Consider the following 26,783-nt stretch of genomic DNA (forward strand, 5'->3'; position numbering starts at 1 on the left):
CTCATTAGGCTCCCGGCTGTCACCCGAACAGGTCGGCTCCTGCGATATCGCCGCGCAGGAGCCGGCCTGCAACTTTACAGGTACGGGGCCGGTGGGGACCGGCCCCGGGGGAGAAGGGGCAACGGATACTGACCCTCTCTAGTACAGCGGATGCCGGGGAGGGATAGACGCCGGGGCCTCAGACATCGCTACAATCCTCTGCCCTTCATGAAGCCAGCAGCGGGGGGACGGAGGAGCGGAATAGCAGCATCACTCCTCCCGCTGCTGGCTTCATGCAGGGCAGAGGAGCGCAGCGATGTCTCAGGCCCCGGCACCTGTAATGGCGTCTATCACTTGCCGGCTTCCGCCTCTCTATTACAGCGGATGCCAGGCGCCACCTTCAGACTATAAGACGCACCCTTCTTTTCCCCAAAAATTTTGGGGAAAAAAAGTGCGTCTTATAGTCTGAAAAATACGGTATATAGAAAGTTTATGCTCTTTACACAGACACATTTAATATGTAGAATGGTATCTAAAAGAATATTACACTGAAGCACATACACATTATCAATAGGTTAGAGGATAATTGTCTGACTACTGGGGATCTGACCGTGGGGACCCCCAGCAAATAGGAGAAGAGGGGACCACAAGTTCTAATGAGTGCTCCATGTGAATGAAGTGGTTGTATGCATACCTGGCCTCCACCCCATTCACTTCTATGAGACTACTGGAGATCTCTATCCTGACAAATCCCCGGAAACTAATAGAAGCAGTGACCATGTATGCACACCACCTCTCTAGTGATTGTTGGGGGCTCCATCAGTTGGGCCCTTAAGCATTTAGACATTAATGGGAATGTGTTTTAAAGGTTTACTCTGTATATTCCTTAGTGGATTTTGTAAAGGTTTCCTCTAGCCCAGGTTACCTAGTTATTATATTTGGTATTTATCAAACAGATAGGTTCACGTATGATGGATAACGATTCTAATTTCAACCAAAGTTGTCACGCTATAGAGGCACCATAAATGCCTGCCTTAGGCTACTGTAATTTGCAGTTATGGGTTATGTCAGAAAGGCATAATTTATAGCATATTCTAAGTAATGATACATTTACCATCTGTAAAAAAAATGGACATGCAATAATTGTAACCGGGGAAAAGGCTGAAATTGAAATGTCTAGCTGTATGCAAAGTACAATTTGTTTTTTTACAGCTATACATGAATTCCCTTAAGCATCATTTGTTTTCTTAACTACTACCTGATAAGGACAGCAAAGCAAGGAATATCTTAATGATATCTTCATAGGATGGATACTGTTATATCAATGAAATGCTAGTTGGCAGGAGCAAATAAGAAGTCGGCTACAATTCACAGAGGAGACTTATTATTACTCTTCCAGATTGCTACCATGCCTCAACCGGGAAGCAAATCAGAAGATGCCTCTAGGAACTGCAGAGTGTGATTATTCTCCACAGCAATTGGCTAATTGGAGTTCTCACTTTCTGTGCTCTCAAAGGATCACATTTTTTATCAAAGCAGAATCACAACGCTATGATGTTTCTTCTGGGATGAGTTGGCACACTCTGAATAGACCAAGCAGATTTCTTAAGACAGTTCCAAACAGTGACAAATTGATTCTGTCAAAGTATTTTCCAAGAAGGCAGTGTAAGCCAAACATAAATCTGAGCCAAAACTAAAATTCTGGAGTCCTATAATTACAGCCATCCATATTGGGAATAAACCTTTTCTCAACAGAACACCTGTAACATGGTGCTTACAAAAGCAACAAAATAGAAAAACATGACACAATGAATCTACCACTGTATAGGCGGCCGTCATCCCAAAGTAACTATTTTCAAAATGTTGTTCACATTACTTAACATTATATTCCATATCCTTAGGCCCAAATGCAGCCATATGTTAAACCACAAATACATAAATCAGATTAACAATAATCCAAAAACGTGTACAAGCTGAGAGGCTCTGTGCACTTGCTGATAAGGACTTGGCTTCTGATTCATTCTGTATAAGGGGGCATTCACACTATCGTTGGTGTCCGACAGCAGTGTCTGTAGCTATTGCCCGTTCAAGATTTTAGCAACGGATACTAGCCGTGTCCATTACAATTTCCATTCATTTGAATAGGATTTTATCTGTTGTCCTTTAGTGTTCATTTAAGTCCTACATGCACGACTTTTCTGTCCGTTTGAAAAAACGGACAGCAAGTGTCCGTTTTTTTTTTTTTAACATTGAGGTCTATGGGCAAAGGACAGTAACTGTCCGTTTGTGTCCGTTATGACTGGTGTCCTTTTTTTTTTTTTAAACGGAAACCTTCTGTGCGGACACCAATGGTAGTGTGAACCCTACCTATGAGTATTGTTTTGTGAACTCAATAGGGCCATACCCTACATCACTCTTCTACATGGTCCTTGTAAGAAAACTTTACAACATTTTCAATTCTGATCTATTTTCTTGATCAAAAAAGGACATTCAATGTGCAGTTCATGATTTCCTCGCACTGTATACTCAAGTATTTTATCCCTACATCAGATTTTTTTTTATATTCCATGGTTCTTGGAAGCACCATGGAGGATAAAAAACAACGGGTGTCTAAAAATGCCTGAAGTGACTTCTTCCCAAGTGGATCAAGGACATAAGAGATGCATGGGGCCATCCAGTAGTAGAAAATAATTCAACTCACACTGAAGATAGATCTGAAAATTATTCTTCTAGATGGTGAACAGGAATAGTTGGCATCTTTAGAAGTTAGACTCTTTAGAAGCACATGTTTTGCCACTGATATGACATATGAAGGGGTGTAGACCGATGATTAATTAGAGTAATTAGTGGTAAGGCTGAGGAGTAGCTGATGCTTGCAGTATTTATGCATCACTGTTTACACCTTTGTTGTCCAAGGTTCACTAACACAAGGCTAACATAACAAGAATGTCCCTATATGGAGAGGAGTCTTCCAGGAAATACAAGAATAGATAACCTTCTTTTCATAAGAATCCACTTAAACCGCCTTATTTATTACTGTCCTTTTTATAATTAGAAATCGTTACACTTACCGCATATCACTATGCTTACATTTGTGCTATGTATACGGTATATCTACAGGGCTGATATTCATAAAATACCCTATGAATTCTAGGAGTTAGAACGGTTAACTAGAAATAATCATATTATTTTGGCAAATCAGTGACATTAATAAATATGAGTAAACTGATTCTCCATCTTTGTAGCTCAAAGTTAGTAAAGAATCCTTCAATGGTTTCCATAGCAGACAATAAATCACAACAAGTTAATGTTGACCAATGAAGTGATCGCTCTCCTGTGCTACCCTTTGTGAGTGCAGCATATGACAGAAAGAAATGCTGAACTAGGGGGTCTTTAATTATGTTATTCCATTCAGTATTTTCATGTCTAAAGATCCAGCAGTAGATCAAAAAAAAAAAAAAAAAATTACAAGTATTACAACTACTAATTCCAGCACGGTTGGATTTTCTCTAGTCTTCACCGTTCCTGAGCAATAGGTGTAGTTATTTTGTGCCTGATGTGCTATTAAAGCTCTGTAATGGGAGAAAGGCAGTGTCAGGCAGGGGGTGTGACTCAGAGCTCCAATCAGAGGCAGCCAGTGTCAGAGCTCACAATCACAGCCCTTCCCAGCTCCTGCCTGACACCGCCCTGCTGCATTGACTGCTCAGGAACAGTTGGGGCTACAGAAAAAATTACAAATGTGGAGCAGCGCCTATTAATTGATGTAAAGAGCTGGACTTGTTAGAGGTTGTAAAAGGTTCTATTTAAATCTTGCAGTTTACATTGCAGTATAGTCAAAATAAAGAAGGATTGAGTATATTGGAATTTAATATTATTCATCTTTGATTCCCTGTCCCCTCTAAAATACTTTAAATATGCAGCTGTCACCATGATATTAATGAGCAGTTACGATTTGGCAGACACCTATTGGATGTGTATGGCCAGATTAATACTGTACCTCTATTATAAATCAGACATGACAGGATCACACCATTGCTGCACAATGACCTCTGCTCATGACACTAAGCATAAACACATCACCATAAAAGTGAATGTGATGTTTCCTATATTAAATTTCTCATTTCCAGGTGCCTGCTGTTATTCAACCTTCAGAGGTGCTACTGCTACAACTGAGCAAAAATCACTTCTACCATAATCATTGAAATAAAAAACAAAAATATTCAGTCAGAAAGTAAAAACACAGTTAAAGGGGTATTCCCACGTCGCATACTCACCAGTCTTCACTGCTGTAAAATCTGCTTTCTTCCTGATTTCTTGTGTCATTTGGTGGGCGGGGTTTCACATGCAACTTGTCGTTTAGCTCCACCCCCAAATTAGCATGTAGCTCCGCCCACCACGTAGAGTGATCCTATGGGGCGGCTGAAGGGCCTGTGATGTCATCAAAGGTCCTCAAAAAACACTATATGCACAATATTGGACAACCGCTTTAAAAAAGAGCCTGTTCAGAATATAATTTTTATTGCAAAAAAAACCTAATAAACTAGTACATTAGGCAGGTAGACTGACTGTATGGTAAAGGGGTATTTCCATGAAAAAAACACAATAGTAGTTGTCACGGAGCAAAGGTATACGTCTTCCTCCGGATGGTCTTTTGAATCAACACGGACGCAAGAGGTCGGGAGACAACAGCAATTTATTGTAATCCACAAAGTTAGTAGCCGGCAGCGGTCACATCAACCGTAATAACAATAAGTCCACAGAAGTCACAATCCAATGATAACTTTGGTTCCTTGGTCCTGTAACTATATCCTGGCTCTCTGCAGAGCTGTGCACAGGCCGGCTAACACATACTAACTCCAGCTACAACTATATACTAAAACTGTTACACCTATATCTGTGGGTGGGAAGGGCTGAGTCACAGATCCTTCCCCCCTCACCTATACCAAGGAGAGCAGACTCCCTGTCTACTATGGACAATGCACCATCCAACATCTTCTTGGAGACACTGATCAGATTATCTCCACCCATTGTCCTCACTGGTCCTCACTAGTTAGAGGTATTTGCATACAATGTGCTAACACACTAGACCCGAATCAGCCAACTACACACTGATGTTTACAACAGGTTAGAGAATACATTCCACATGAAATATATATTACACATTGCCTATTGCCGGACTCTAACCATCCCGTGACAACCCCTCCCCCTCTCAAAACATGTGCATGACACAATTGGCCTACACAGGTAAATTGGGGAATGCACATCAGTCTCTATAGCTCATATGTCCTCCTGCCGGGATAACCCATCTGCGTTCTGGTGTTGGTTCCCTCGGCGGTACTGAATGGTAAAGTTGTAGGTTTGAAGGGCTGGCATCTGGCAGAAAATCCGGTCGATCCATGTTGGCGTCTCTCTGAGCTTGGCTTCGGGTCACTGCTCCCACAAAGTGGCACTGTAGATTTCCAACATCGTTGCCTAACAGAACATCGGCCGGCAGCCCGCTCATCACACCAATTGTGCATCGTTTTGGTCCATAACCATAGTCGAGTTCCACGGTAGCTTTAGGAATACGTCTTTGAGTACCCCCTGCCAACTTGATAGAAATGCCAGGGCCCTCCTCTAGGGCCTCGGGTCGCACAACTCGGGGGTCCGCTACCGTTAGGAAAGCTCCCGAGTCCCGGAATCCAACAACTGTTCGGCCATCCAGTAGGACCTCCTGCAAGTGCTTCCTCTGAAGGTTTGCGGGATGTGTGGCGGAAGGCTGAATCCCATAGACCCCTGGAGGTGGAACAGATGGGTCATTCATGGAGTCATCTGGAAATGGGGCCAAACTTTCTGTCCTAGGGGTGGTTCCCAGGTAGTGAATAGGCCGGGATGCCACGGTGGCCCGTGCCCCCATGTTAGCAGGGCAACTAGCTTGCAAATGTCCAGGCCGCCCGCACCCAAAACATCTGCGCTCTAGCATTCTTCCAGTGGGTCGTTGTCTAGGGACAGGGTTGTTCATAGCTGGAGGCCGATGGGCTGGGGCAGGGGTAGAGGGGGAATTGTAATCCTGAGGCCGGACACGAAAGGTGGGTGGCTGGCTGAAGGGTGTCTGGCGGACTGTCGTAGTTTTCCGCTCCTCTGCAAACAACCTCTTCCACTGCGGCTTGATGGTCAGGCCCTCATCTGCAAGAGAAGCAGCTTGCTCAACTGTGGCTGGGTTCCGTTCCAGCACCCACTCACGGATCTCAGCGGGGCACTGGGAAAAGAACTGTTCCTTAAGTATGACTTGGAGGATCTTATCGACTGTGACAGCCTCCTCTCCTTCTAGCCAGCGCTTGCATGCTTGCTTCAACTTGTGGGCGAACATGTGGAAGGAGCTTCCCCCATTGTAAGACAAAGAGCGGAACTGAACTCGGTAGGTCTCTGGAGTGACTGCATAATACTTCTGCACCGCTCTTTTAATGGCCTCATAGTCCCGCTGATCACTAGGGTCCATAGCTCTGAGAGCTTCCGCAGCCCCATCTCGTAGGTGCCCCACCAGATACCGGACCCAATCCTTCTCTGGGACTTCCATCAGGTGGCACTGGTGTTCGAAGTCCTGAAAATATCCATCAACATCCCCAGCCGCTTCATCAAAGGTCTTGAAGTGTTTATGGGAGACATATGGTGGTTCTCTCACTGTTGGGCTGGGGGTCGGCGTTTGATTATAATTCCTCGTAGTTATCTCAGCCATTCGCCTTTCATGCGCCATTCTTTCCTTTTCATGCGCCATTCTCTGTTCCTCCTTCTCCGTTTCCTGAGCCCTCTGTAATGCTCTACTCCTTTGCTCTGCAGTTGCTCCTAGCCCCAGCACTGCCAATTCCTCCTCATACAAAACAACCCATCTGCTCTTTTGGGTCTGTACCTGCCACTCCCGTATCTCTCCAGTCTCCTGGGGGCAGCCCTCCTCATGGTCGCTTTGCAGGGTCATCTCCTCCAGTGCCTCGATCAGTTGATCTTTCGTTCTTCCCTGGTAACTCAGGTTTAGTTCCCGGGCCCTTACTTGTAGACTTGCCATAGTCCAGTTCCTGTATTCTGAGGTTGTGGCTCCATTAATCGCTGAGCTGCTGTAGTCCATCTCGCTGTCCGCTGTTGATCCCACCGCTGCCACCAGTTGTCACGGAGCAAAGGTATACGTCTTCCTCCGGATGGTCTTTTGAATCAACACGGACGCAAGAGGTCGGGAGACAACAGCAATTTATTGTAATCCACAAAGTTAGTAGCCGGCAGCGGTCACATCAACCGTAATAACAATAAGTCCACAGAAGTCACAATCCAATGATAACTTTGGTTCCTTGGTCCTGTAACTATATCCTGGCTCTCTGCAGAGCTGTGCACAGGCCGGCTAACACATACTAACTCCAGCTACAACTATATACTAAAACTGTTACACCTATATCTGTGGGTGGGAAGGGCTGAGTCACAGATCCTTCCCCCCTCACCTATACCAAGGAGAGCAGACTCCCTGTCTACTATGGACAATGCACCATCCAACATCTTCTTGGAGACACTGATCAGATTATCTCCACCCATTGTCCTCACTGGTCCTCACTAGTTAGAGGTATTTGCATACAATGTGCTAACACACTAGACCCGAATCAGCCAACTACACACTGATGTTTACAACAGGTTAGAGAATACATTCCACATGAAATATATATTACACATTGCCTATTGCCGGACTCTAACCATCCCGTGACAGTAGTATATGACTGATCGTAGGGGGCTTTCACCACCAATCATGATAACAGGGGTTCCATGTAACCTTGTTTGAACAGAGCAACAGTCTCACTGATGGGGGTCCCATCACTAGCACAACCACTAATTACACTAATGGGGATCCTGTGTACCCTCATTTAAGTAGAGCAAAAGTTGTGCATGGTCACTGCTGCTCCATTCATCTCTATAGGACTGTCAGATAGCCAACTTCTGTACTCTGCTTATCTTTGGCAGATTTTATGGAGATGAATAGAGAGACAGAGTGCATACATGGGACCCCTATTCTTGTGATTACTCGCGGTCCCAGCAGTGGGAGCCTCAGAAATCAGACCTAATCTGTAGATAGAGTAAAAGTTTTCTTTATAGAAAACCCCTTCAATGTGTTAATGAGCAGTGACTATTTTTGTCTTAATAAGATGGGCTGCCCTTTGTGTATACCCTCACTTCATTAGCAGATATATCCCTATTTCCATCTGCATCTATCCCTAACTGGATCTGTCAAATATAATAGTTAAATAGTTGATAAAGCTGGAAAAAGCCCTGGGCTGTGAAATTGGTAGGCTAAACCACCAATTCTGTCTTCTCTATATCACATGTTGGAACTGAAACTGATTTGGAGCATCAAAATCAGCTACAAGTCCAGACCTGGAGCGGTCTCCCAAAGAAGGACCCTGAAAAAATAAGCAGTGTTCAGATCAGCCATTCATCTGAGACTACTGAGCAACTAAAAGTCATGGTGTAAAGCCCAGGGCCAGAGGGCCAGAAAGATAAAACGAATCTGAAGAGAAACTTCACATCACATTGCTGTTTTTTTTCCGATGTGTGAATGGCCTCTTAAAACTTCTCTAATGCATGAAAAAGCTAGGGAATAAGCAAATATGCAGCAAACTACATTTAATTTAATTCTGAACAAGTATCAATTATCAATAATATTGCTAATTGTATAATAAAATTCAAAATAATTGTTTTATTTTGAAGCTTGAGTCAGAGTTGGTAACATTTTTCTCATCCCTAAAAGTGCCTCAACTCAGACTCCACTGCCCTAATAAAGTCCATCAAGTCCAAAACCTACCATGCTGATCCAAAGTAAGGGCATAAAACATCAAGAGACAGACATCAATTGCCCCATACCAGGGGAAACAAATCCTTCCTAGCTCCAAATATCAAGTCAAGAAGGGATTGGCTCCTTTCAAAACCTTTAAAAAAAAAAAAACAACCAAATCTGCAACAAAAAAAGATGTGTTTCCACATTGTGGAGCCTCAGCCAAAAACACAGTTCTGTAATGAGGGAGCCTGCCTTCGGTTAAAGCTGCATGAAACTAACGCCTAGCGTCCTTTAACTATAAATGTCATAAAACTAAGCTACAATAAGAGTATGTTCACACAGCAGAATTTGCACTCCGCGTGTGAACATTATGCGCAGCTAGTCGCAACGGGATGCCCAAATGAATGGACGAATCCACGGCAAGAAGGGTCATGTCACTTCTTTTTTCCGCAAAAGAAGTGAGCGGCTCCCATTGAAGTCAATTGGAGCCGGTTTTGGGAGCAGATTTTGAGGTGGATTCCGCCTCAAAATCCGCTGCCAAAAAACTCTGTGTGAATGAGTCCTAATATTGGTGACATCAGATCAACTGCTTGATAATAGATTCCAAGAAGTAACGGAAGTGAAAGCAGAAAAAAGGCAGTAGAGCTATATTACCAGTGTAGCCAAAACTTGTGCCATGACAGGTGTTGCTAAACCCTAAATGCACAAAATGACTTATTTGTATACGGATTAAAAATTAAGTTTTTTGGAAGGAAGACTACTCATTGACACAAAAAAGGTAAGTCCATAATGAAACCAATGGCCCCTACATAGCCTATATGTAGTTTAGAAAGCAATTTTAAATGGTATGTAATTATGAATTTATCATTCTATTCTATTGGGACTTTTTGGGATAATTCACCGTCTATTTTCAGCATAGTTTACAGTTTATGTAAGCAGTGAATGGAGCTGCAAAGCGGAAAATTATAATGTAAAACATGTACAACTCATTACTCAAAGAGGACTAGTTCAACTTCTGCTTTTTTGTTTAATGTAATAAAGCTTTGAAACCTACATATAATAGAAGTTATAGCAAAGTTCTGGTGGGTGGAGAACTTATTTCCCACTACTTTCCATTCTTCCTCACTAACACTTGCCTAGAATAATGTAAATATGAGCGTATTCAGCAATCACTACTGAATAGAACAAGGTTACTATTGCTCTACATAATAGCAATATAATATTACTGCTTTTTGTCAAATGAGAAAATGTAATCTGCAAAACATAATGTAACAGAATCATACATTTCCAGTTTTAAAGTTTTACAAAACTTTCCAGCTGTGACACGGATCAAATTTGAGGTGATGACCCTGCAGAAGGAAAGATACTAACTCCCTGTGCTGTTATAGATTCCAGTCCACAAGCCCTTTACATCATTAATGTAAAGCCATGAAGAAAGCCAGACTGACATATGAATAATGATGTTTTATCTTGCAAGATGTACATGTCTACTTGTACGCATTACAGTATGTAATACACCAGGCACGTTCGAATCTCCATGGAGTTCACTTTCCTGCACAAAGTTCTAAAGATACAGAGTATATCATACATTTCCTAACACTCCCACATAGCTGTTGTCAATGTTTAAGTCATAGGGCCATATTTATAACTAAACAGCAAATTACCACATACAGTACATATTCATGGAAGAACTTTATAATAGTCTTATACAGTGTGTGTGTGTGTGTGTGTGTGTGTGTGTGTGTGTGTGTGTGTGTGTGTGTGTGTGTGTGTGTATGGTGTGGGTGTGTGGGTGTGGGTGTGTGTGTGTGTGTGTGTGTGTATGTGTGTATGGTGTGTGTGTGTGTGGTGTGGTAGCAGTTGCCACTGGGCCCTGAACCTTAAGGAGTCCAAAAGTCCCTCTGCCAGATAGAATATACCACTATTCTAAATAGCACAAGGCAGGAATAGGACCCCATTACAGATTGTGTATTGGGGTCCAGCAGCTTCAAGTTACATCCCAATGTTTAAGGAATGTTAAAGGAATTGTATTGTTTTGAGCACTTATTCTATATCCAAAGGGCAGGGAATAAGAGTATGATAACTAGGGACCTGACCACTGGCAGCCCCATACAAGGGAATGGAGTGCCGGTCATGTAAGCAAACTGACGCTCCGTTTACAAGGAGTCTTTAGGGGTACTTAAAGTCGCCCCCCCCCCCTCCAACCGATGCCCGCCGAAGACGCCAACCAAATCCACCCCGCATTCCTGCACTCTATATTATGCCCCAAAGTGGCCCCTGCACACACTATTATGCTCCAAAGGGGCTCCTGTACACAGTATTATGCCCCATAGTGGCCCCTCAAACAATATTATGCTCCATAGTGGTCCCTGTACACAGTATTATGCCACATAGTGACCCCTACACACAGTCTTATGCCCCATAGTGACCCCTACACACAGTATTATGCCACATAGTGACCCCTACACACAGTATTATGCCCCATAGTGACACCTACACACAGTATTATGTTCCATAGTGGCCCCTACACATACTATTATGCCCCACTGTGGACACCCATGAACAATTATTATACTCTGGGGTCTTTTCAGACCCCAGAGTATAATAAACAGAGAACAAAGGGGGGTACCAACATGAAAAAAAACAATGTTACTTACCTATCCCCGGCTCTGCTGCAATCCTAAGTGGTGTCGGCCATCTTCAATGAAGTCCGGGACGTCATATGAGCCAAGGCGTCACAGGCCCAGGTCATGTGACGTCAGGGAGAGTCACAGAAGAAGGCCTGAACCTGCCCAGAGAGGTAAATAACAAGGTTTTTTTTATGTTACCTTACCTCCCCTGGACCTCTGATCATGACATCATGTATTTTCATGACTATGAAAATTGTTGATTCACACTGAAGGCATCAAAACTATGAATTAACAGATGTGGAATTATATACTTAACAAAAAAGTGTGAAACAACTGAAAATATGTCTTATACTCTAGGTTCTTCAAAGTAGCCACCTTTTGCTTTGATTACTGCTTTGCACACTCTTGGAATTCTCTTGATGAGCTTCAAGAGGTAGTCACCTGAAATGGTCTTCCAACAGTCTTGAAGGCGTTCCTAGAGATGCTTAGCACTTGTTGGCCCTTTTGCCTTCACTCTGCGGTCCAGCTCACCCCAAACCATCTTGAATGGGTTCAGTTCTGGTGACTGTGGAGGCCAGGTCATCTGGGCACACCTGTAAAGTGAAAACCATTTCTGGTGACTACCTCTTGAAGCTCATCAAGAGAATGCCAAGAGTGTGCAAAACAGTAATCAAAGCAAAAGGTGGCTACTTTGAAGAACCTAGAATCTAAGACATATTTTCAGTTGTTTCACACTTTTTTGTTAAGTATATAATTCCACATGTGTTAATTCATAGTTTTGATGCCTTCAGTGTGAATCTACAATTTTCATGGTCATGAAAATACAGAAAACTCTTTGAATGAGAAGGTGTGTCCAAACTTTTGGTCTGTACTGTATAACACGTGGATATGTGGTCCATGCCTTTTATTTCAACATGGATCAGTAGTATTGTGAAGACACAGACTTGGAGAACATGATCATTCTTGGAAATGCATGTTCACACTGACTAAGGGAAGATGGGGAGGGTGTAGATCTATGTTTTTCTTTCTCATGTGTAATTTTTTTATTTTGCTCAGCTGTATGAAGAACGGATAAAAGCAGAGGGGAGTAGGGGGTCTAGGGAGGATTAGAGGCTACATGTGGACAGGTAGAGGGAGATTAGATCAGAAATGTATACAGGGGGCAGGTTGTGCATGCGTTTGTATATTAGCATTAACATTTTGAACTCTAATGGCTGGGTGATGGGTAGCCAGTAAGAGGGACAAGAGCATTTGCTGGGAGGACATGGAGAAGGGTATAACAATAGTCTAATTGGGAGATTAAGAGTGCATGGACTAGCATTTTTGTAGTTTCACGGGTGAAAAGGGAGCGGATTTGATGGATGTTCTTGAGTTGGGGGCGGCAGGAGGCGTTGAGGGTTTGGATGTGTCGCTTGAAGGATAGGTCAGAGTCTGAAGATAGCGGGCCTGTAGGACTGGGGTGCGTGTGGTCCCTGAAATAGTTTGGGACATTTTCTGATGTAGACATGAAAAAATCATGAATGTAACCACAATCTTAAATAAATGTGTGACTTTAAGGCCAGTAACTGGCTGTAGTGGTCACGTGATGTCAATGTGATCATTGCTGCAAATGTAAACAAATAATACCGAAGCACACCATAGCAATAGCACTGGAGTGTGAGGGAATTCAACTGGCAAATAATCTCTTTTTGGCTATTTTGTACTATCATCCCCTGCTTTTACCTCATTTTTAGCACTCAAAAATAATTAGATATGGTGGTATAGAGAATTCTGTCACAGTAATATTGATGATATGGAGTGCAATACAGTGACAATATATACAGATAATACTTATGTTTCATACTACCCAGTCTGGTTATAAAAAGGTTAATTGCATTAAACCTCAGAAACTAGTCCATGAAGATAAACTAAATGGAAAACACATTCATAAATACACGTAGAGGGGATAGTTTATACAAAATCAATATGTGAGGCATTTACAATTAAAGGATAAAATACAGACCACCTAACTCTTGGGATTGTTTTATTTGCAAAGGAAGCTGGAAGTGCGGAAGCTAAAATTAAGACATGGACGTATGGGAGCTCCTGCATATGACATCATCAGGCTGCAGAGAGATACTGCAGATAAGAAAGTGCTGTATGCTTGACAGCTGCAGTGTTCACCACATCCCATTTCTCCTAAGTTCAGGAAAGTTTATGTATCAAGAAGCTAAATCCAATGTCTGAAAATTCTTTGAAACTCCCTATGGAGAGCCACAAATAAGACACATAATATAAAACTGAACTACGTACAATGTCAAGGTCTCCCAAACTACATGAACACATAAATCACAAAGACACTAAGCAAATCACTTGTGGAAAGTTACAACATTCAGTGACAGTGGTTCAGGCTTAGGAAACGGAATAAATGCCTCAAGCAAAAGCCTCCTCGAACTTCTACAGTCATGAGTTCTTATTTTCTACATTGCCAGACCTTTAAAGTCATCTGGTGTATAGGTGTGCAACACTACAAGCAAGTTTAAGTGAGTTATCCAGGTTTTACTATCGACGGCCTATCCTTAAGAACCTGCTGGTTCTTAAAAGAAAAAGATCAGCTCTGCAGTGATCTGTAACTAGGGATAAAATGCCATATCCAATTACAGGGGAAATCAGCAATAATAAAAATAAATAATAATAATAATCATGTAATGGTAAAATGTAACCCAAAAGGTATTTTATGACCTCATGGGGGCAAATGTGACATTTTTTTTTTTATTAGGAATTAAGGCAAAATGGAGGTGAAATTTACACATTTCAATTTCTTAAATAAGGTGGTCATTTAGCCCTAGAATTTGTACATTCACAAGGGGCTAAAGGAGAAAATGCATCACAAAATTTGTTATGCACAATCTCCTGACTATCATAAAACCAACATTAGAATGTAAACGGATATATGAGCACACAGCAAGATGTAGAAGGGAAGGAGCACCAATGAGCTTTTGGAGGGTAGATTTTGCTGTAATCAGTTTCAGGCACCATGTTGCATTTGCAGAGCTCGTGAAATGCTTTTTGTAAACTAGACCTCTCTAGGGGCATAGTGAGAATTTTGACCCTACAGGTATTTCACTGAATTTATTTATTTCGATTTGGATGCGAAAATAAAAAATTACTTTTATTCTGATAAAATGTAGGACTCAAAAATTAAGAAGCACCATGTGCATTTGAGGCCTGATTTGGTACTTTACACTGCATTGGCGAGCAATTGCAGAGGTCTGAGGCTAAATAAAAAAATGCACCCCCTATTTTAGAAACTACTCACCTCAAGGAATGTATCAAGGGACATACCGAGCATTTTTATCCCTCGAGTATTGCATTGTTTTAATTTTCAGAAATAAATGTGTAGTAATATACCATTTCAATGCCCGATATGTTGCGCCCAGTTTGTGACAGCAGAGACACACACTCCAAAAAGGTACAACAGCCTTTGGAGCGTTTGTCTCTGACACAAGCTGGGCGCAACATATTGTGCAACAAAATTATTTCTGGAAAAATTGTAATTTTCAGTTTGCGCAGCTGGTGGTGCATGAAATTCTGTAAAATAAATTAATGCAACATTTGGGGGGGGGGACAATACTCACTGTATCAGGGGATAATTTCCTTGAGGGGGGGTTGTTTCCAAACTGGGGTCGCTTTTCAAGGAATTCCACTTTACTGGCATTTCAGGAACTCCGCAAAACCAAACTGTTGCAAAACCTAAATACCGCTGCTTCTCTTCTGCACCCTGCTGTGTGCCCAAACACACATTGTAGCTAAAGGTGGTTGTCCAGGCTAAATTTTTAAAATCTAAATATGTTGGGGGCAGTGAAAAAAAATACATACTCACCTGTCCCAGTTGCTCCGTTGTCGTCCAGCTCCTCCTACTTCATTTTCTCTCCCGGGTCTCTTCCGGCGTTGTGCTAAAGCTGTTGATTGGCCTCAGCAGTCACATGACCGCTGAGGTCAATAAGCGGCCTTGGCGGGGCCAAGGAAGAGGATCCATTTTGTCACAGGTAGTGACATTCATGCCCTTCACTGATTGGCTTCAGGTGATCGTTGAAGCCAATCAACAGCTTCAGCATAGCCTTTAGAAAGTCTATTCCACACGTACCTTTTGTATGTAAATTGCCTCAGTAGATTTTGATTAAATCTGTTTTTATTCATATGCTAATTAGCTTCCACCGGAAGTGTTTCTGTGCAGAGGCTGCTGTGCTGATGACTCGTCTCTGCTGTACATATGGTACACATAGAGCAGACTGTGATCACAGATACTTCCGGTGCACGGTGGAAGATCATTAACATGTCGATAAAAACGGACTTAGTCAAACTCTACTGAGGCAATTTACATACAAAAGGTACGTGTGAAATAGCCTTTCTAAAGGCTATGCAAGGATGTGCTTATCTAAAAATGACTTTTCCCATTGATAGAGCCCCTTTAATGCAAGCCCAGACAATGATGCCACTAGCAGAGAGGACAGAGGCCATAGTTAGTTATTTCAGCTAAGCTAGGCACTATAGTTAGGCAGCATTACACTGAGTGTTATTAAACTGTTTCGAGTGATAAAGTTCAGTTGATTAAGCCGATATCAAATTTTGTAAACCCATTTCCATATAACCTAGTAGGAATTCAGAGTTAACAGAGAGGGAAGCATGTTCTGAATCCTTGCCATTTGTAGTTTCTTACTCTGAGTCTACTGTCTGTTGTGGAGGTCATAGTATAACTGAACCATCCTCCTTCTATATATGTAAGTCAGACTACACAGCTATGAAGGCTCGTAGCCTAATCGCAGGATAGGTGTCGCTTGGTATACTAGTCAGGAGCACTGCAGTATGCCAGAGATCAAATTCGCTATCTACCCAAGCTCTTTTAAGTTAAACGTATTTTACCAAATTGATGTTATTAAAATAAATGTATACATGTATTTACATATTATTTCATATCCCTACAAAGTACACCAAAGCAAATGAGACAAGTATCTCAGCTGATGCTCCAAAAGATGTAAAAATGTAATTCACATCCAACTTTATCAATCACGGTCATATCTCACATCGTATCTTGGGTGCCAAGTGAAAATAGGATCTGTTTCCCTGAAGGATTAGCTCATTGCTTTTCCTGTCTTCATTAGAGGTTTAAATGAAACATTCTTATGGTATTATATTGCCATCTAGTGGTAACTTGTAGGAACTGGGAGATTGATCATAAGGGGAATTTTTGAAGACATCGGGTGGAATTTATCTGACCCTGCACAATGCAATTATGGCTTTAAAAATAAGTAAAGTAGAGATTTGTGACCTATTGAGCTCATCAGCTAAAAAAAATTACATTTTGCATTTTTACATCACTCACTCCACTTTTGCACTTGGTTAGCCTATCTAGCTGGATGTATTCTAGATTTATCAACTGCAACTTTAAAGAGGACCTTTCACCACTTTTGGGCACATGCAGTTCTATATACTGCTGGAAAGCTGACAGTGCGCTGAGATCAGCGCACTGTCGGCTTTCCCGATCCGTGCCCGGTGTAAAGAGCTTACGGTGCCGGTACCGTAGTGCTCTATGGTCAGAAGGGCGTTTCTGACCATTAGCCAGAGACGTCCTTCTGCCTCGCGGCGCCTATCGCGCTGTGCTGTGGAGCGGGGAGGAACGCCCCCTCCCGCTCCTGATAATGCTCGTCTATGGACGAGCTGTGTGAGCAGAGGGAGGGGGCGTTCCTCCCCGCTCCACAGTACAGCGCGATTGGCGCCGCGAGGCAGAAGGACGTATCTGGCTAATGGTCAGAAACGCCCTTCTGACCATAGAGCACTACGGTACCGGCACCGTAAGCTCTTTACACCGGGCACGGATCGGGAAAGCCGACAGTGCGCTGAATTCAGCGCACTGTCAGCTTTCCAGCAGTATATAACACTGCATGTGCCCAAAAGTGGTGAAAGGTCCTCTTTAAAAAAAAATGTAAAAAAAATTATAAAAAGATACAAAATTGCCCCAATCTCAACCTGTAAGGGGGTGTCATTGAAAGTGAAGTAACATCTCAAGTTAGATGAGACAGACTTACAAATGTGCCAAAGTATCAAAAATTGTGTAACATCTGATAAATTTAGAGCACTTCAGCTCTGTTCTAGTTTTTCATACCAAAGTTATGACCAGTAAGGGTAAGTTCACACAGGGTTTTTTGGTTCGGAACCAGAGGAGGAGGCCGCATCCAGCCGCGCACTCCACTCCAGATTAGGCCCAATGAATGGGCTTAGTATGGAGGAGGGAGTGTCTTCAGGCCGTATCACAAGGTGACTCCGCCTGAAGAATGAGCGGCTCTCATTGATTTCAATGGGAGCCATCTTATTGGTCAGGATTTTGAGGCGGATACGGCCTCAAAATCCTGACCAAAAATCTCCGTGTGAACTTACCCTAAGTGTCTGTGGTAGTCTCATTAGTGGCTCAGACTGCAGCTTTATCCCTCCACCCATGCTTTAGGTCAGGGCCCTATATAGCGTAAATACTGCAATGTTTTACAGTATCTGCAAAGTGGATGGAATTCTGGTTAATTCATTCTACACATTTCAGAAATATATCTGCAGTGAACATGTTGCAATTTCAAAAAACATGGTATTTTTGTAAATTGCAGCCTGTCAATTATACCTACAGAAAGCCTGGGGTTTTCCGAATAGGTACGGTATATTTGACCCGGAAAACCACAAAGAAGCTCTGCAGACTTTCTGTGAAAAGGGTTGTGGGAAAAACGTTTCCACTGTTTTTGTTCTTCATATGTTCTTCACAACTAGAGGTTCATTGCTGGGCTGCGATTCCAGAGGAGAGATGAAGCACCTACAGCTATATGTAGGTAAACCTGTCAATTTAAACCCACCCCTTGTGCACTTGAAAGCTGATTTGTTTAGCCATAAAAATGAATTGCTTCTTTGGTTTGTGGCCAAAAAAGGTATCTTTCTACCACTACTAAAGGTCCCTATATATAAGCCCTTGAACTAATATATAGCATGCCACTAAGCATTGTCTCTACAGCTATGATTGACATTTTTAAGCCTCTGCCTATTTCATGGCTACCTATGCAAAACTGGTAAATGGGGCCTGCTGTCCTGAGCATTTGCAGGTTGGCGCTAGGTTCACACCTGCATTCGGATTTCCATTCTTCAGGTCTGCTTTGGGATTCGAAAAACAGAAACCCAATCCGCTAAAAAGTGGGTAGACTATAATGAGATCCACTGGGTCTCCTCCCAAAAAATGCAGAACGAAAAGTCCTGCTTGCACGATGCTGCACTGTAATGTATTACAGCATCTGTTAACCTGTTCCTTGCCAATGGCAGATAACAGGTTAACAGATGCTGTAATCAATAAATCCCCTTGCTGACACGACGGACTATTATGGCGCATGTCAGCACATTATTTATATCACCTGTTCCGAAGCAGAGCGGGCGCCACAATCCAAAGGTCTATACGGTTTTACAGCGCAAATATCCAGTGTAAATGGCCACTTTGCTATTCCATTGTAATGTTAATAATAATGATAATAGTTATTCATTTTCTCATCATTAGTATGAAAAATGTGGCCAGTAAACCTCTTTAATCAGATTTTGTTTAGGAAACCCACTGTATTGCATTCTAAAGCATGATGTGGCATCTAAGGGGGCGTTCACACTAGCGTCGGTGTCTGACAGCTGTGTCTGTTACATTTTGCATTATTTTAAATGGGACATCATGCAGTGTCCTTTACTGTCCGTGTCTGCCCTTAAGTGTCCGTTCACAAAGATGTCCAATCTTTCAAGTGGATAGCTAAATCCTACATGCTTAAGAGAAAACAGACTTTCTGAACAACCAGAAAAGTCATTCCTAAATAATGTATAAAAACTGTGTATTGGAAATACGCAGTGTGCAGAGCAGGAACCAGACAGCAGAATCTCACTGTGTACAGATTACTGTCACTCCGCTCCCATTCAATGTCCAGTCCATTTGTTTGGTTGAAAATAAGATATAACCAAGAGTCTGGCGCTAGCTTTCTCCACGTGTAAGTAATAAGCATGCTCATGCGTATATGTATAAGAGAGATAGTGGCCACACGAGCATTCAGCTGACAGTTATGTATGGCATATTATTCTACACATATTCTCTGCTTTTTACTTATCTGGTCATAATAAAAATCATATTATTGAACGGGTATTCCTATCTCAAGGATCCTATCTATACTGCTATATTATGTAAATTCAAGAGTTTATCTAAATACATTGCTTTAGCAATGCTGCTTTGTTTGCCAGCTATGTGAGATTATTGCTACCGTTTTTTACACATAATTTCCATGGAGCACAGTCTATCTAATAAGCAGGACCGATGATATGAGTCCCTGCTCTCTGGGGTGGGGGTGGGGGGAAACTGATATATACAGCTGTTATATACAGCTCTGCCTGCAGGACAATCAGTTCAGCTAATTACAGTTTGCTGATAAAGCTCTGCGAGCCATATGTCTGTTATCTTTCTGCAGTACTTTTGTCTCCACATGATTCGTGAGGACACCGAGCAGAAGAAACCACACACACCCTATTATAGTCTACAGGGTCTGTGTGGTTTCTTAGCTAACCGCTTTTTAATGCATGTAGGTTTCCGTTCAGGAACTCCCCAAATGGAATACCAAACGTAGATGTGATCCAGGCCTCAAGGATCCTATCTATACTGATAGCTTATGTAAATTGAAGACTTTTCCTAAAGATATTGCTTTAGAAATGCTGCTTTGTTTGGCAATTGTGTAAACTTATTCCTCCATAACCATGGACCTGTGAACTAGGACAAGTGACATCACTCACTGCTCTGCCAGCAGGACAATCAAGTCAGCTAATTGCAGTTCGATGATAAAGCAGAGTCTGTTATCTCTATGTAAACATATAGATACCACTGAGTCCGTTATCTACAAGCATCTGCATATTATCTGATCTGCATAAGTGCTGTGATACTTCATAGTGTCCTGTTCAGCAGGCTGGGGGGAATACAGGAAGTGAGAAGAAGAGACAACAGGCAAACTGCTGAAACAGTGAGATAGTAAAACCCATTTAAACAAAGATCAAAGCTCATGGTAACAATCATCACAAAAATGTCCTCCAACTGGTGGAGTATTTTAATATAATGTATAGATCCAGACAAACATCTCAGAATGCCCTTGGTAAACCCAGGCTTATATTCTTAAACAGAATTCAATTAAATAAAATTGTATGAATTGCTTCAGAATGGTGGAGAGAATGTTTTCAAGGTTTTAGTGTATTTTATGTGCAATATAGAGAACTGTATTCATTGCAACCACTAGATGGAACCACAGGAATAGTAACACTCTTCCATATCTTACAAATCATAGAGAACACTTTGTCCATGTCATTCAGTAATGATATACAAACACAAAGTCTATTGGCACACCGTGCACAGTGCAAGAACTTCCACAACACATCCGGAATCAATCATGAATCAATCAAGAAATGTTGTTCCCTTTAAATACTGATTATTGCTATAGTTATACATATAAAATGCTATATTTAGCTAGACATGGCAACTGAGTTTTATTTTAAAGGCAATCTCTCTATTTATATCACCCCTACAAACCACTATAATGTTAGGATAAGTAAGAAGATATTAATTGCCAATACATCTTAGGATTCACTTGCATTATATCATAGGCAGCCAACAAAGGATCCATTGACAGCCTTGAACTGGATTTCCTTTAGACCACCAGAGGAAATGATTCTAAGTGCCACCCTAAATGTATACACATCATGTCATGTCCTTTTAGTGGCACACACGTGACATACCTATAAAGTCCAAATGAGTATTTGTAATAAACCCTAATGGCAAGCAATTGGCTACAAAGGCAACTTCAAATATTACTGGCATCAGCTGGATTGTGAGGGCAATTTTTTTTTCCAGAACATGGTCCCACTGAAGGATCATCTGATAGTCTGGTGGACTAATCCAACCTATATGTGGTAAGCTAAGGTATACTCATGTCTCTTAAGTGATTCAGCACATGGACTCCTTGCTTGCTCAATGGGGAATACTAGTGAGTACTGAAATAAGATTTACATATTTAGAATCAGCACTTTTTATCTATCCCTGCTAAAGTGGTTGTCCAGGCTAAAATATGTTTTAATTAGACCAGAGAGGTGAACATTTTTTTAAAAAAAAGTTCACGTGTCCCAGGTGCTCCAGTATCCTCGTAATATGGTCCAGTCCTGCTGCTCATCTGTCCTCTTATAGTGGAATTCCTAGAATTCCTCGCTGGCTTGGACGTTCCAGGTCCTTTCCACTGAGGCTGCTGATTGGCCTTATCGGTCACATGCAGCGGGCATTTCCACCATAATATAACATACATAAGTATGTGTAAGGGAATTGCAATAGGAGCAATTCCCCAGTAGCTGCTGGAAACTCTGGGAAAGGGGCACAAGAGACAGTGAGCTCTAAGCTGAAGCCCCCCACTGTCCCTTCCTGCTTGCCTGGTCCTATCCTACGTATTAGGCGGCAACTTGGAGACGGACCCTTCCTATATATGTGACACACAAAACGCAGACAAGACAAACAACAACAAAGGGAGGTCAGCAAGCCAGGGGTCAGCAACAGTTGAGCAATGCAGTGTCAAAATCGATATCCAAAAGAGTAGTCAATAGGGAAAGCCAGAGGTCAAGAATCAGAATACACGAATAAACAGCAAGAGAAAAGCCAGCACACACAAGGCAATAGCAAGCACCAATGTGAATGAGAACCAAGAATAAATAGGGAGGAAGAACCCGCCCTGGAGTCGATAGGCGGATAGGCTATAAATCACAGGGCAAGGATAAATTTAACTATTAGAGAAACAGAGGGAAATGAAGGTGAAGGCAGACGGGTGTGGTGGAAAATCAATTACAGAAATAGAGCCATGCTCACACAGTGCAACCAAAAACTCTAAGCAAGGAATGAAACTGCACACGCCTCCTGTACCGCAGCATGCGAGCAGAGGGTGGCGCAGTGACCCGAACAGGCAGAGACGTTACAGTATGTTTGTTTTTTTATTTATTTTTTCACTTCCCCAGTCCTAATTAAAAACTAAAATTTTCACCAGGACAACCCCTTTAATACAGTGACTTGTAGATTTTGGGTAAGATTCTGTTTTCTTTTGTATTTTTTAAATTTCTGCTAATATGATATTGAAACTATTTTCAATAACATAACTGTATAATATTTAAATGTTTGTAAAATTTTAAATTTAGTTGTTATTCGCTGTTTATTTGTGTGTGTTTTCTTTGTAATAAGCCCCTATTCACATGACAGCAATTCTGCTGTCCATGATCCATGACAAAGTAGTGCATGCTCTACTTTTTGATGTATTGGAAACACTACTACATTTTCACAGACCCAATTTTCCCATGGAAAGTCGAGGGACCCAGCACGGTCGTGCCAAAAGTCAACCCAAACAACCAAAATAATCTACTGGATGTTGGTCATTTTGGTTTGTTTATTACAGTCCGTTACCCACTGCAATAGTACAAATCACTAACTTTACGCTATCCAATTAGAAATGCTTATATGTGATTCACACATCAGTTATTCTGATTGGACAGCGCATATTTAGTGACTTATCCGGTATCCAATGGCAGTGTGAGACAACCCGGAGCCAACGACACGTGACAGCAGTAATGCTAACTCCTGCAGTGGCAACAAAAGTGTTAAGGAAGGAGATTGCTTAGAAGACATGAACAACAGCAGTCAAGCCGCCCTATTTGTACCTCTTGGTATATGTCAAACACAGCCTGCCTGAAGCACGAGCATTGCAGAAAACAACTGGCACATTACACACCTTGTTCATAAACATGTGGTGCTAAGCAGACAAGTATATAGCCAGCAACACCTTTAGTCTGTATACATTACATTATACACCATGTATACTGTATGTGTTCTATGTACATGTGTATTTAATCACTGCCCCCAGCCTGAATATAATACATTTCTCATCCTACTCATGTATGTCCTCTATGTACACAAGAATCATATCATGTGTACGTAACAGACATACACGAAGACAATAGCTACTGAGGCTGGTTTATGACCAGTCAAAATAGCTATGTAGCGAGTCTGCCATAGACTGCAATACAGTTGTATTGCAGTCTATGGGACATGGAATCAATGGATTGCTGGGGGCTAATAAAATAGTTAAAAAATAAATAAATATATATATATATATATATATATATATATATATATATATATATATATACACACACATATGAGGAGAGTGTGTATTGTATTTTAAACAGGCCGGCCAAAATGATTGTATATGCTACTATGTATATACTGTATACAGTGTAGTACACACTATTGTCCTTCTAGTATACACTGTATACAGAACAGTCCTTATACGTGAGCACTGTATATGTATGAAGTCCATTTTCTATACGCTACACAATGCTGTCCTAAGTATATATTATAAGGACAGCAGTTTATACAGTATATACTATGAGGACATCACTGGATACAGTATATTTTATATTGCATATAGTGATGTACATTATATATTATATTATATTATGTCCTGTTAGGGCAGCGCTGTATACAGTATACTATTAGGACAGCAATGTGTAAAGTTCTGTACAGAGTATATATTATTATGACAGCAGTGTATGAATACTTTAAGGGTAGCCATTTGTACAATAATATATTATGCATTGTATACACTACTAAGAGGGGGCACTTAAAGGGGCTCTATCATTGGGAAAAGTCATTTTCAGCTAAGCATATACTTGCATAGCCTTTAGAAAGGCTATTTCACACCTACCTTTTGTATGTAAATTGCCTCAGTGGTTTTTGAATGAGTCAGTTTTTATTCATATGCTAATGAGCTTCCAGTCAGCACAGGAAGTTCCCAGCAGCCTCCTCTCTGCTATTATCTCCTATGTGTGTGTGCAAAAAGGAAGCAGGAGGTCATCAGCAGCAGCAGCCTGTGCTGTACCATACATAGGAAAGAATAGCAGAGAGGGTGTATGATGAAACTTCCGGGGTGCACCGAGAGGCTAATTGGCATATGAATAAAAACTGGATCATTCAAAAACCACTGAGGCGATTTACATACAAAAGGTGGGTGTGAAATAGGTTTTCTAGAGGCTATGAAAGTATGTACTCACATAACAATCTTTTTAGAGATGAATCCGCAACACTTGTCCGTTAAATTTTAAAAGATTCTTCTTTTATTTAGTCCATTAAAACCATACAAGACTCCATACAAAAGATTAGATGCGGTACTGACAGCGGTTTTTACGTTGTCTTTCCTTTTGTATTTGTTTTTCTAATCTTTTGTATGGAGTCTTGTATGGTTTTAATGGACTAAATAAAAGAAGAATCTTTTAAAATTTAACGGACAAGTGTTGCGGATTCATCTCTAAAAAGATTGTTATGTGAGTACAACGTCAGCCTGAGAAGTCCCGAAGGCATAGGATCGTGCACCTTGGACGAGAGTAAAGGGTGAGCTAATATTGACTTTATATTTATTTGGATTGACATATGAAAGTATGTGACTAGCTAAAAATGACTTTTCCCAATGATCGAGCCCCTTTAAGATATAACTGAAAATGAAATTCAGTGGCATGGCATGATTTAAATAGCGAGGTGTATATATATATATATATATATATATATATATATATATATATATGGTATTTGTTCATTAATCATTATCAAAGTAAAATGTCAAATTTATGGTAGTGTGAACCTATCGTAATCGTGAGTTCGATTTATAATCGCTTAGCCCAAATCTAATCTACAAACATGTAAATGGTCATAATACTAACTAAATAATAATAGATAACCAACAAGTCACAACTAAAAACTCATCAAATATTTAGACGTATTAGAAACATTGACATTATTACATATTAGGGATTCCACTTACCATTTTCTTGGTAGGCAACATTAATGTTCATTTCTTTCTTTTGCTGTACACGGACAGGTTTGTTCAAGATTTGAGGTTCTGGATTTCTCTTTGCTTTAGGAGGCTGAGGAGATATCAGATTATCCACAGTATCAGCAGAGCCTCCAGTCGATTTAGTGTGACGCTCATGTCTCTGTCAAGAAAAAGAATATGGTTAGCTTATGATGTTGCTTATGTCGTACAGAGTAGCGCGGCATTCAATGCTATTTTGTACAGTAAAATGACTGACTCCTTGATGGAATAGTTGGTATTCATCATGAAATAGATCATTCCTTGGCCTGCTTTGTGTTTTCTGTTCCCATGACAGATGTGACCAAGAAGGCCTTGCTGTGATATGGATGGAAGAATTTGTGAACTGGGCTTCACAACAACACATTTTATTTAATTTATTTTTATTACCTGTATTTAGTATATATCTGTGCCTGTCCTTGTGTTGTTCACAAAGTACCGTATTTTCCGGACAATAAGGCGCACATAAAATACTAGAATTTTCTCAGAAATTGCAAGTGCGCCTTATAGTCCAGTGCGCCTTATATATGGATCTGTCCTACCTCTAATGAGAGTTGCAGAAACTCAATTTGAAGCTGTCTCTTCCCCAATACAACTGGTTGGGTCCCGGTCGTGCTGTCGCTGGTCTCTCCACCACGCCGAAGTGACCGCTGTGTGACTGCTGCACTCTGTGGCACGATGTTAGGACAGCGTCCGGCCATGTTGGCTGCTGGCCACGCCCCCTCGCTGCCTTACGTGTTCTTCACAGCAGTCTGTTGTGTGGGCAGGGCCTGGGCCGCAGCCCCGCCTAGTTTGTGTCACACTGGAGAGCTGGGAGCGCATCATCCCCCGGAGCTGCTGCTGCTTCTGTCCCCTGTGTCTCACACAGAACAGAAGCAGTAGCAGCTCTGGGGGATGTTGCCTTCCCCGCTCTCCAGGCAGCCGCGGGCAGGAGGTCTGTGGGGGTCTGTGCTGAGGGCACCGGCATTACTGGCAGTGGTGTTGGCTCTGTGCTGGGTGCCCGGGCAGTGCTATGAGCCAATCAGAACGTCTGCATCAGAGCAGGCCCCGCCCCTAAGACGTGTTAAGCCCCGCCCAGTTTTGGTAAACTTGTGGGCCCCGCTCACACAGCAGCCCAAGCCTCTGCCCACACAGTAGATAATTTTAAAATGGTCAATTTATAAGTAGCTCAACCCCTATACAAGTGTGAGCACCCCTGCTGTAAATGGTTTGAGCACTACGGCCACCGTATACAGAAGCTGTGATATGTACAGCTCTGTGTGCAGCAGCCCAGTGACATAACTGTGCTTCATTCAATATCCAATGTACAGCGTCTTATAATTCAGCACATCTTATAATCTGGTGCATCCTATAATCGCACCCTATATGGTGCGCCTTATAGTCCGGTGCGCCTTATATATGAACCTAGATGCCTTAGCAGGCATTTTT

At 41.7% G+C, this 26,783-nt stretch overlaps 1 protein-coding gene across 2 annotated transcripts in view; it reads right to left on the reverse strand.

The window, feature by feature from the left end:
• DCDC2 (doublecortin domain containing 2) overlaps window positions 1–26,783 on the reverse strand; it is a 136,890-nt gene that overhangs the window by 50,729 nt on the left and 59,378 nt on the right. For both annotated transcript variants that reach the window (XM_075270941.1, XM_075270940.1), the window contains one exon: window positions 25,308–25,479. In XM_075270941.1, coding sequence (XP_075127042.1) covers window positions 25,308–25,479 — 172 coding nt within the window. The remainder of the gene's footprint in view (window positions 1–25,307; window positions 25,480–26,783) is intronic.

Source organism: Leptodactylus fuscus, chromosome 4 (assembly GCF_031893055.1).
Source record: "Leptodactylus fuscus isolate aLepFus1 chromosome 4, aLepFus1.hap2, whole genome shotgun sequence".
Classification (NCBI taxonomy): domain Eukaryota; kingdom Metazoa; phylum Chordata; class Amphibia; order Anura; family Leptodactylidae; genus Leptodactylus; species Leptodactylus fuscus.